At 38.0% G+C, this 12,318-nt stretch overlaps 1 protein-coding gene across 3 annotated transcripts in view; it reads left to right on the forward strand.

Moving 5' to 3' along the window:
- Positions 1 to 12,318, forward strand: part of USP32 (ubiquitin specific peptidase 32) — a 150,894-nt gene that overhangs the window by 116,656 nt on the left and 21,920 nt on the right. For all 3 annotated transcript variants that reach the window (XM_077836362.1, XM_077836363.1, XM_077836364.1), the window contains exons 17-23: positions 1,696 to 1,850; positions 4,275 to 4,356; positions 7,074 to 7,148; positions 7,878 to 8,016; positions 8,998 to 9,103; positions 9,998 to 10,171; positions 11,899 to 12,073. In XM_077836362.1, coding sequence (XP_077692488.1) covers positions 1,696 to 1,850; positions 4,275 to 4,356; positions 7,074 to 7,148; positions 7,878 to 8,016; positions 8,998 to 9,103; positions 9,998 to 10,171; positions 11,899 to 12,073 — 906 coding nt within the window. The remainder of the gene's footprint in view (positions 1 to 1,695; positions 1,851 to 4,274; positions 4,357 to 7,073; positions 7,149 to 7,877; positions 8,017 to 8,997; positions 9,104 to 9,997; positions 10,172 to 11,898; positions 12,074 to 12,318) is intronic.

Here is a 12,318-nt window from a genome sequence, read left to right on the forward strand (position 1 = left end):
ACCTAACTCCTACAGTTTGTGTCCGAGCAAATCTCCAGTGTTGGCATGCCGCGTGGCAGGAGACGCACAAATTGAGATTTGCGTGCACATGTGTATTAGTGCATGTACAAATGCCAGCAGAACTGATCACTGGAAATCAGAACCTGGAAGGACATTGACCTTTTAGTCAGTGTCTATTTAAAACTCATGCAGATGCTCGATTTTTCACTGCTTTGACAAATCCTGCAAAATATGGTAATATTACAATCCCAAAATTATTGTATAATTAGTGGCTGCCTGCTTGATCAAGTTGCGCTATAGAAACCGCCTAGTATCCAAAAACATTTTTTACTACTTAATTTTATATAATGGAAACTGCTTTGTTTGGTACCTAAACATTTCTAATTCAAATACATCGGTTCTTCTGATATGCCAAATTTAATCTTGATTTGGAATTATTTTGCTCTGCACTAATTATTTGTTGAATCAAATATTAATCTTCGAATTTTTTCAAATATGCTTTCTTGCTGTAATCTTACAACTAATCCTCTCATCTTTAATTGCAGAGAATGCTTTTTTGTGTTTTTAAAAAATTGTAGTCCTTTGCTTGGTATTTTACGGTAAAACAGATGCTTTGCTGATTTATAAAATGATTGTGATTTAGTTTTGCTCTTCGGTGCCGTAGTGTGTAGTGGCATTCCGTATCATAATGCTGTATATTGGGTTCTTTTAATCTTTTTACAACTGAACTGTAACTATACTGCTCCTTCGGTTTATTTAAAGTAATGCAGCTGTTCGCTCAGGGTGTGCACTGAAGGAAAAACGTTTTAATTTTAAACTGGAAAAAGCCCCAGAAAAATAGAAAAAGGTCACATTGGTCTCATTTTTTCAAACCCAATATTTGCAAGTACATTATCCGAAGATGAGCTACATATATTGAATCCTGCCTATAATGACATTTTTGACTTGACAAAGTCAGTTTAGTTTTGCAGACATATCTGAGTGAATCTTGAGAAACTGTGTTGAATTCCTAGGCCATCTTCCCAAAATGTGTTATGCAGCCCGTGTCTGTGAGAGAGTAATCCTGTTCTGAGCGTCCAGACTGATTTAATCTTCACAGATCAACATTCATCTCCGTAGAAGAGGTGCAGTGAAGTGCTGCTTCCCAGAAAAGAACAGTGAAACTGATTTTTTCACATTTTTCCTTTACATATAACATGCTTTCTAAGAGTAGGTTTCATGAAGGAATTTTTTTTAGTTTAATTAGAAAACAAAAGAAAACCTCTACCTCTTGCCTTCCATATCTTGTCTTCTAAAGAAACAGATCAGTTTTGCTACTTCATAGTATGGTGGTAATTGCTGTAGTATATTTTGTAAAAGTAATGAAGTCTTGCCGAGGACAGCCTCTCTAGAATGCCCTGCTATTAGCAAGCAGGGAGGGAGGGTTGCTGCTTATGGTAATATGGTAATGGAAGTTAGCAAAGTTATACTGGGTGTTTGTGTGGCAAGTTGACCAAGGGTTAAGATTTATTAAGATTGCAATATGGCCCGTATTAACACCATAACATAAGTAGCTCTGTGTACTCCTTTTTCACAAAATGCATTTATTTGAATGTGTATATTGTAGAATAACCTTATTAAACTCATCTGCCTGTTGCTGTATGTACAGATGTGTGTTATGAACATCTTGGCCTTTTTCTTGTGATTGTGACACAGGGAATGTACCTTCTCCCAGTGCTCCTTTAAAACGAGTGTTGGCTTATACAGGCTGCTTTAGTCGAATGCAGACTATTAAAGAGATACATGAATATCTGTCCCAGAGGCTACGTATAAAAGAGGAGGATATGCGGCTGTGGTTATACAATAGTGAGGTAACTTAACCTTTAAGGACTTTAAATGCTGTGTATATCTTCACTCTTCAGAAAACTGCTAAACACACAAATTCAGAGATGCATGTGCTGTAGCTGCTATTTACACACTTTGGTCTGAAAATTTTGGGCCAGAATGGTTGTGACACTAAAGACTTTGACCCACCACCTGCATGTTAGTTTTCATATGTGCTCCCAGCTGTGAAATTGGAATCTTTAGATTTGCTTGGTGAAGAATGTGGCAAATTTTTCTTTGTAAGACTGATGTTAATTTACATATATCCTGGTTTTCTTTCTGATGTAATTACAACTCAGCCCTCTTCTGTTGAATTTTTAGAGCTAATTTGTAGCATCATAGCACCCACTTTAAAGGTAGATTAAAAAATGTGTTTCCTTCAGTGCGGCCTGTTACATGTAGGCTGTCAGTTTCAATATGTCAGCAGCCGTCCAGGAACCATTCTTTCTTCATGTGTTTACATTTTAAATTATTTTAATATACGAAGCATAATATACACAAGTGTCGATAGTAAAGGGAAATTACTGCCTTGTAGAACGTTGCTGTTAGAATATGTCAGTGAAGAATTACAATAGTTCAGTGGTTCTCAAACTTTAGCACTGGTGACCCCTTTCACATAGCAAGCCTCTGAGTGCGACCCCCACCCCTTATAAATTAAAAATACTTTTTTATATATTTAACACCATTATAAATGCTGGAGGCAAAGCGGGTTTGGGGTTGAGGCTATCAGTTCACAACTCTCCATGTAATAGCCTTGTGACCCCTTGAGGGATCCTGACCTGCAGTTTGAGAACCCCTGGAATAGTTGATGTGATGAGGAACATGGTTTGCCCTGATCTACAGTGTCTGCAAATTTATTGTAACCATCATGTCAGGGAACTCAATTCTTCACAGCTGTGTCCAAACATATTGAAGTTTTATAATGTAGAAAAGTCCACACTGGCCATTTGCACTAGAACTGTGTCTCCCCAAATGGACCTACCGTCACACACTACAATTGCTTTCATAGGAAGTGATGTTAGATATGGAGATCCTCATGTAGCTGTATGCTTATGAGGAAAAGAAGAAACCATGACAGTCACCATAAGAAATGTTGTGCCGTGAAATTAACTACTATGCCTAATGGTGTATACAGCATTTCTGCACTGATATTTATTAATTTATTATTTATTCTGATTGGAGAGAAGTACCTTCATTAGTTTTTGTGTAGTATTTGTCCATTAACTTAAAACTGTGGACTAGGCAGAAGAATAGAATTGTTTCTTTGGCGAAAAGTGGCTGTTTGTCACTTGGTATCTCAAGTGAGTGTCTGAAAAAGGAATTATTTGTGGGCTTATTGCCTGTTGCCACATTTCACATAGCAATCAAGCCAACCCAAAATTTGGAGACTACCATTTAAAAAAAGAGAACTCCTTTTTTTCCTGAATAACATCCTAAATGTTTAATCTGCTTATGTGGCTTTTCTACAGATTTCACTGGAAAAAATAAAAGCAGACCAAAACCAAATGTGCGTCATGCTGGTCCTATTTTGTAAATCACAGATAACTAACGAAGATAAAAATAGAGGGGGAGTCAGAATGTAATAGATTAATATTGCTTTGCTTAAACAGCATAATATAATAGCTCATATTCAAAAGAAAAAAGATTTTCCTAAATAAGAGACTGTATAAGTCAATGCTGCCAGAGTGTATCCTTAGAATTTACCTACACACCTATTTACTTACTGTGGGGAAAGCTGACAGGTGCCTGAGGGAAAGTCGACAGAGCACGTGGTTCGGACATCCCTTAGGAGAGGATCTATAAATGGAGATTCCCTATGTCCTAATAAGGAGGAGAGGATGGAAGATGATAAAACTTCTGAGACCACATATTGAAGTCAAATCAGCTCTAGGAAGCCAGTGAATAGTTACTGTAGGGGGGGAAGATTTTGAAAAGTGCTGAAAGGATTTAAGAGCACTGGGGCCATTCATGGTCAATGATGTTCTCTTAAATCCCATAGGCATTTGTGAAAAACACATTTGATTACAACTTGGAATTTGAAATAATTTACCTTAGCTAGATATCGTTGTTTCCTGCTTTGCTTTTTCATAGGCCATGTTGTTTTTGCCCATGTCTCTTAAAACCTACTCTTGATTATGAATTAGCTAGTGTTCCATCCAATATGCCACTATTCTCATTATAAGGAAAAACCATACATAACTTTTAAGTTTTATCTAAAAAGCCAGTGGATACTTTTGGAGATGCAAGTAAGTAGCTCTGTTTAATTAACGTATGCAAGTAGGGAGCTGGTAACCAATGTATGTCCTGAAATGACTAATACTCTTTGAGTCCTGTTACTTTAAGATTAAAATTTAAAATAGCTTCTGAATTTTTTTAAAAACAAGAAATAAACAGTAATTTTTTCTTTGCAGAACTATCTTACTCTTCTGGATGATGAGGATCATATGTTAGAATACCTGAAAATCCAAGATGAGCAGCACTTAGTAATAGAAGGTATAAAAATGGATAATGAAGATTTATTAGTTTCTGCATTAAGATCAACAGATATATTTTAGACATATGTAATTTTTCTATGTCAAACATATGCCGTGCTTTGGGAACAAAACTTATACATCCCTTATATAATTATTGGTTTACAAAGAAAATCTCAGGAACGGTCCACAATGCTTACAGTACTAATTAAGAGCAAAGCAGCCTCTCCAACACCACCTCCTCCTGAAAAAACACAGAAAAGCTTTTATTTACAAAGGTTTGCAAGAATGCACTCTGTGATACTTCAACATATTTAGAAAGCAGCAGATCATGAAATGGCACTGCGTGTTTCAGTCCCTAATGGGTGAGGTTTAAAACTTTTGGGGGGCAGGCATCGTGTCGTCTTCTGTCTTTCAAAAGCACCTGGCACGTTTTGGGTGTCAAGCTGTCTGGGGTGGCTCACGAACGTGTATGCCAGACTCCGGGCTGACTGTTACAAACGAAGGCACAAACCCCAATTTTTAGATTTCACTGACCAAGTATGAAGTGTGAGCTCCACAAGCACTTTAACAACCTTAATATGGAGTCACAGACGGTCTCCTTGGGTACTCTGGTGTAACTTGCCACCCAGATGCCTGCTTTTGTGATAGATAGTCCCTTACACCAAAAATCAAAACAATATTCCAGTTACACCCAGTCTCAACGGACTAGTCACTTACCCCGGGTCAGTTGTACCTTAGATCTCTCACCAAAGATTGTAACCAATCCTGTAGTAAACTAACTAAAGATTTATGAACTAGAAAAAGGAAATGAGTTATTTACAAGATTAAAGCAGGTAAGCATACACACAAATGAGTTAGTCTTGGGTTTCAGAAGGTAATAGAAGCTACTGTAATGTGCAAGCTCTAGATGTTCTTTAGGACTAAAACAAACTAGGCACCTTGGGAAATCTCTTGCTTATGCTTAGAAATACTGCCTTCTTCAAGTTCCAGCCAGCCTGTGATGACCATTGCTTTTTGACAGGGATTTTCATTTTCTTTCCCCCACATTTCAAGCTGTGATGGGATGAGTGTTTGTGCATGTCCCCGCTTCATGGGTGTGGGGAGAGCAATCAACAGTCTTTTGTCCATTGATGTTCCACAATGGTTTGCCTGGTGTCCATAGACCGCCTTTTTGTTGGGCAGGAGATGACACCTCTTGTTATTAATTAGTATTTCACACCTGGTAATGCTTCTGTCCTGACTGTGGGAGTTTCCAGTTTCTTTGCAGACACTTTTATAGTTACAGAACAAACACTTAAATATCACCTTATAACATGGGATACAAATACTATAAGTGAGATTAATGCATCTCAAGCATTTCATAAAGTCCAAACACTAAAAACATCTCCCAAACTAATTCCTGTTTTAACAATACTAACAAACAGGTGAGTCAGACTGGTTTCCAGCTATGCATTTTGAATCTTTAGTAAGGCGTTGGGGCATTGGCATGAGCTGGCATCTGGTCTGCCAGCATCACACTAACCACTACTGGAAACAGCAGTTAAAAAGGAGTGGACCTTTGTCAATGGCAGAAAGGTATATAGATTTGTGACCTTTCAGCTAATTTAATGCCAGACTTTTGAGCTTCCCCCTTACATTTGGGAATATATTAAGTACAAACTTAATCCACACTGCCATTGGCCTCAAGCCTTGCATTTGTACTGATTATAATGTCACAAAAATCTTTTTAAAAATAAACTTTTGAACAAAAATAATGATAGAGCTGTTACACTCTTTGGATATGTCTACAGTGCAGATAATTCCTGGCTGGCCCGGCTCCTGGTGCTCAGGCAATGGGGCTGTTTCGTTCTAGTGTAGACTTCCAAGCTCGGAGACTCTCCCATCTCACAGGGTCCTAGAGCTTGGCCTCCAGCCCAAGCCTGGAAGTCTACACTGCAATAAAACAGCCCCTGAGTCCAAGTCAGCTGGCACAGGCCAGCTGTGGGTGTCTAATTACAGTGTAGACATACCCTCTATGCACGTTTAACTTACTTTTGGGTATGAATGTGGAGTTTTGTGGCTTAAAATTTGATGAATACTTGATGAATAAGTTAGCAAATTAAATCTTGCTCTCTCCTTGAGGCATGGTTTCATGTCATAATTTCCCCTCATGTTGATATCTAAATACATTTGAATCTATTGTCCCTTTGTAATTAAAAGGTTTCAGAGTAGCAGACATGTTAGTCTGGATGTGCAAAAAGAACAGGAGTATTTGTGGCACCTTAGAGACTAACAAATTTATTGGAGCATAAGCTTTCTTGGGCTACAGCCCACTTCATTGGATGCATAGGATGAAATGGGCTGTGTCTTATGCTCTAATAAATTTGTTAGTCTCTAAGGTGCCGCAAGTACCCCTGTTCTTTTTGTAATTAAAAGTTATCTTGCTGTTAAAGAGAAAGATATTGCATCTGGACCTATAATCTATCTATCTAATTATCTGATGCCATTTACAATATTAAGTCAATAATCCCTGAAAATTGGCTTTTACAATGGGAAAGAAATCTCAAGATTACCAATGGAGTCTTTATGTATGGTCAGTAAAGTAAAAACAAAATTGAGAACGAATACTAACGTGAAATAATAAACCAATTTTTACATTTTAATAAACAGTTGGAAATGAATGAAATCACTTTAACTACATGCTCAGCTTTCTGGAGTAGGTAAAAATAAAACTTGTTTTACTGTGTTGCTTTCTAGTTCGAAACAAAGACATGAGCTGGCCAGAGGAGATGTCATTTATAGCAAACAGTAGTAAAATAGACAGACATAAAGGTAAGTGTTCAAGTGCAGTAACACAAGTATGATGGGAAAAAAAACCCAATAAAATATTCTGGTTTGTGGAACCATTTTGTTTTTAACATAAAGATTGAAAGTAGTGGTGCAGACATGTTAGAACTATTCTATTTGTTTTGTTCTGTGTTGTAGATTTAGCTCCTAAAAGTGTTGGGGGTTGAATTCAGAGGTAATCAAGTCCTGTAACATTCAGCAAACTCTGAATACAGCTAAATTTGAAATTGGATTAACAGTTTTTGGAAAAATTAGTTGCTTCCTTTTCACCTCGTTTATAGTCTAAGACTTGCATATTTCTGTGTATTACGTTTTTTTAAGTTGAAGGAAGACTTCGGTATTATTGAACAAGAATAACATAACAAAAAATGACAATGATACGGTAATGCTACTGCAGAATAGGAAAATCATTTACTTACTGATGCAGAAACAACATGGATTACACTGATTACCAGTATCTTTTCCGTGGTTTATAATGGGGCTAATTCTAGCAAGTTGCCAGACATCCTCAATTTCTGTTGACTTCAATGAAAATTTAGGGCATTTATTATCTCAGAGGTCTGTTGTCTTCACATTAACTGACATCTTGTAATTGGGGGCAGGGTGAGGGAGGTTGTAATCTTCTAGTGAAATCTCACCGTTGATTAATTTTTCTTCTATTTCTTATGTGTTTAAAATATATCATGTTAAATAACTGTACCTCTTTTCCCTCAGTTCCTACTGAAAAGGGTGCCACTGGATTAAGTAATCTGGGTAATACATGTTTCATGAATTCTAGTATCCAGTGTGTCAGTAACACACAACCTCTAACACGGTATTTCATCTCAGGAAAACATCTTTATGAACTCAACAGGTAATGCGTATGTGAGACCTTTGGCATTTAAATGTTTTAACCCTTTAAAATTCTTTTTGCCTTCAAAAGTAGGCAGCATGACTATGTCCTTTCAATCACAATATTATAAGCACTCAACTTCCCAACAGGCCAGGGGTGCCATTTAGGGTGGGCAGAGGGTGGGGGGACCTGCCCCTCCTTGAGTCCTTCACAATATTTGGGTGCAGTTCCCAGCAGGAGGGAAATGCTCCCCCTCCTTGCCCTGCTCCTCTGTGCTGCCTCCTGCCATGGAGTCACCACTGGCAGCGCTGCTGAGGACTGGGCACCTGCCTCCTGATCTGCTGCACAGAGCCGGCCATGGGCTCATGTTGATGTGTCCTCCTCCCCCAAGCCATTATGTACCTCGGCAGGCAGAGTGCACCCCTTCCCCTACCCTGCAGAGCTGCCCCCACTGTGCCAACTAGAAACTGAGTGCATGGCTGGCCCCACAACAGCAAACCCCCCGCAGCAGCATACCCACACACAGCCCCTGCCTTCACTCTGAGCTACCCCCCTGCCTGCATGCTGAACTACCCGCTGCTTGCACTCAGCCCCTAGCTACTCCTCTCCCTGCACCCTGAGCCCCACCCCTCCCGGCACACAGTCCCTAGCTAACCCCTGCCTGCACCCTGAGCAGTTTTCAAATTTTTGAGCTGAGGCCCCCCTCCGCCCCTGGGTTATAATTTTTGGTTGAGCCCCTTTCCCCTTTATCTGGGGGGAAAAAACCTAGAGTTTTCAGGTGCCTAAGTAGCCCCTGGAATCGTGATGAAAGTTGCGCCCCACCCCCCCAAATCTGAAATAGCACCCCGGTAACAGGCACTAGAGTAGACATACCTAAAAAGGAAGACTTCTGTTGCTGCATGAGATAAACCAATACTAGCTACCCTGAAACACTTTCCTCCACCATGCTTTGTAAGCGCTCATTTTATTTAAACATCAATGAATACACTTTATGAATTCTAGGACAAATCCAATAGGAATGAAAGGACATATGGCCAAGTGCTATGGGGATTTGGTTCAGGAACTATGGAGTGGAACTCAAAAGAACATAGCTCCATTAAAACTACGGGTAAGGATTTAATGTGCCCTTATTTATAGGTAGCAAAGTGGTGTGCAATTACAAAAATTATACTGTCCAAAAAAATTACAAATGTATTTTCCTTTTCTGCTTTTTGATGTTGTCTATTTCATAATCTTGAAAAGTTTCCTTAATGATACTTCAGCATGTTTAATGGTCATATTTGCTTTGAAGTTAACCATTAAAACATTTCTTTACCACTTGGCTGTGGTAAATATAGCCTTCAAAACTTTAGTCCATTCAGTAAATATACTACCATCAGTGTTTCTGTATTGACAGTTTGAGAGAAGATTCATATTTTTCTTAGGTGTGCAGCTTATAAGTGTCTGTGATGTATGTAGTTTATACCAGTAGTGAATTTTACTTGCAGTCTTTGGAGAAATAGAATTGTATAAATGTAGGACTGGAAGGGATTTTGAATATTTAGTGTACCGTTTGATACCCACCTAAAGGAATTTCAATTTAGAAATCTCTTATGAGATTAAATTACAATTTAGGATGTGTCACACAAGCACATATAGGTATGTCATGAATATGACACATGACGATGATCATTGTAATACCCTTTTTGTGGGGTATGTCATAATCCAGTGCAGAAGTCGTAGATTCAGAACAGTCACTAATGCGGGTTCTGGTTTTTGTGCACATCAGGCTGACAACACGGTCCTTTATTTCCCTTAATTAGAGATGAAAGACCTTTCACAACTCACAATTGGCCTCGCTCTGACCCTGGAAACTTATGTGGTCATCTTTAACACTTAAAAATGTAGTTTATTACACTGGTCACCATCATACATCTTCAGTAGGTTAATTTGTTGTTATAAGTAAAGGTTTCTGTGATTTATTATCAAATAACTTCCTGGTTTTTACTCTTTTTTTATATAGTGGACGATAGCAAAATATGCTCCAAGATTTAATGGTTTCCAGCAGCAGGACTCGCAGGAGCTTCTGGCTTTTCTTCTGGATGGTCTTCATGAGGATCTGAACAGAGTTCATGATAAGCCATATGTAGAACTGAAAGATAGTGACGGTCGACCCGATTGGGAGGTAGCAGCAGAGGTGTGTCTGAACTGGAAGTTATTGACACTAGGCCAGTAGAATCTGCACTGACACACAGGTTTCTGACAGCACTCTAGAACCAGTGAAATACAGATTTTTTTTTTTAAAGCAATATTTAATCCAACTGAAATACAATATAGGATTCCTCACAATACTTTTAGCAAGTGGTGATGATTTTATCTGTTAATTTCAGCAAGACCCATGCAATTGTATGACCTCACTGAAGCACGTTGTGTGTGAATGTTTGTAGACTCAGTAGAATGGCAGGACAGTTTGACAATTTCTGAAATATTTTGCCCATGGCATAAAGAGTTTTACCTGCCCACCTCTGAGTGGGGTTAAAAGGAAATTTGTTGTGGATGCTTGATTCTGCCATAAAAGGTTAAAATAAATATTACCTTGCAACGTAACATTATCTAACATTGCAAAAGTATATTTTTTGTAAACAGTAATTCATTCTGAATCATGACCTTTGCATTGGTCATATTTATTGGCTTTCGCTTTCTGCGATATGCCCTCAAATTTCAAATTTCATGCAAGTTGAAATATATATGAAGCCAAGCACTCTAAAATGAAAGCCAGATTATATCTGCGGATTTTATGGTATTTCTGGTAGTTATACATGGTTTCTTAGTAGTTTGGTAAATACACCTTTTTTTGTGATACTGGCTTTCTATTTTGTCAGTAAGGTTAAAGGTTACATTTTCCATTATAATACTGTTGCGTTTTCTTTTGTTACATACTGGATCTGTACAGTGTTTACCTCTGAACTGAACATAGGATCGTATTTGGATCAGTAGAAACTGTAAATGCTGGGAATAAATATTTTTGTAGGATAGATCCTTAAATTCTAGCTATTGATCTCTCAGTCACATGGATGCTGAGTAAAAGCTAATGAGACTCTCCCCTTTTTTCTTAACTTACCAAACTTTATTGATGTTATGTAGATACACAATGTGTTATGTGTATCCGTAGAAACACTTTAGAAGGATGTTTTGGTCTGGATTCAAGCAGGCTTTCCATTAATATACTGGTATTTCAGTAAGCATAACATCTCTTAAATTGCATTAATAGAAAACTGACTTTGTACAAATGTCACCTTTCTGTTCAGCCAGTTTTCTCCCTTTGTGTCTGAACCTTCTCTCTTTGTCTTACACAGATAGATTTTTACTCTTGTAGATCTGTGGAAGAGCAAGCTGGATTCTATTCTGCCTCATACCTTTAAAAAAAATTGATCACTAAATTGAAATAGCAGAATATTTATTATCAGTGACAAACGATAATAGTGGCAGAAATAAATACAGCTTGAATTTTTCATAGATTACGGTGTATTTGAAGGCAGCTAGAAAAATCACCGTTACTGGTAAACGGAGTAAATTTGACCCAAAAATTATGAGAACAAAAATGTGGAACCTCACAATGTCATCTTAAGGAAGTCATTTTTTCAGAAGCAATGTATAGCAAAACTTGAAAAGATACCCAGTGATTGTGTCGAGAGCTACTTAAAGAAGCTGTAACCCTGGCTGATTGTCCTAAATCACAAATGTTTTTCTCATGTTGAAACTAAATTGTTTCCTGCTTGTTTACAACACTGGTCAAATAACTTATAGTACAGCATATATTAGCACCATATTTTTATAAATATCTTGGAATCTTGTAACACACTTCCCTCTACCAAGTCCAAGCCATTGTGCTACATTTCTAACTTATTTTACACTTTGTTTCAGGCCTGGGAAAATCATCTGAGAAGAAACAGATCAATCGTAGTGGATTTGTTTCATGGGCAGCTAAGGTCCCAAGTAAAATGCAAAACATGTGGGCACATAAGTGTTCGATTTGACCCTTTTAATTTTTTATCCTTGCCTCTTCCAATGGATAGCTACATGCACTTAGAAATTACAGGTGGGTAGTCCGAATTTAAATCACTCCAGTCTTGCCTGTCCTAAAACATACTCACGTTCCAGCAGTGATGCAGAAGAGGTTTTCAGGGCACAGTGGTAAGAGTCCTGTCTACACTGGCACTTAGCACTAATGCATCTGGACCTTTCTTGGGATTGAGGTAAAATATTGTAGCATAAATGTGCCCTTTTACACTACTAAAAGCTACCTAATTTCAGTGGGCTTCATTTACACTAGAACAAAAAAAA

The sequence above is a fragment of the Eretmochelys imbricata genome, chromosome 17, assembly GCF_965152235.1.
Source record: "Eretmochelys imbricata isolate rEreImb1 chromosome 17, rEreImb1.hap1, whole genome shotgun sequence".
Lineage (NCBI taxonomy): Eukaryota > Metazoa > Chordata > Testudines > Cheloniidae > Eretmochelys > Eretmochelys imbricata.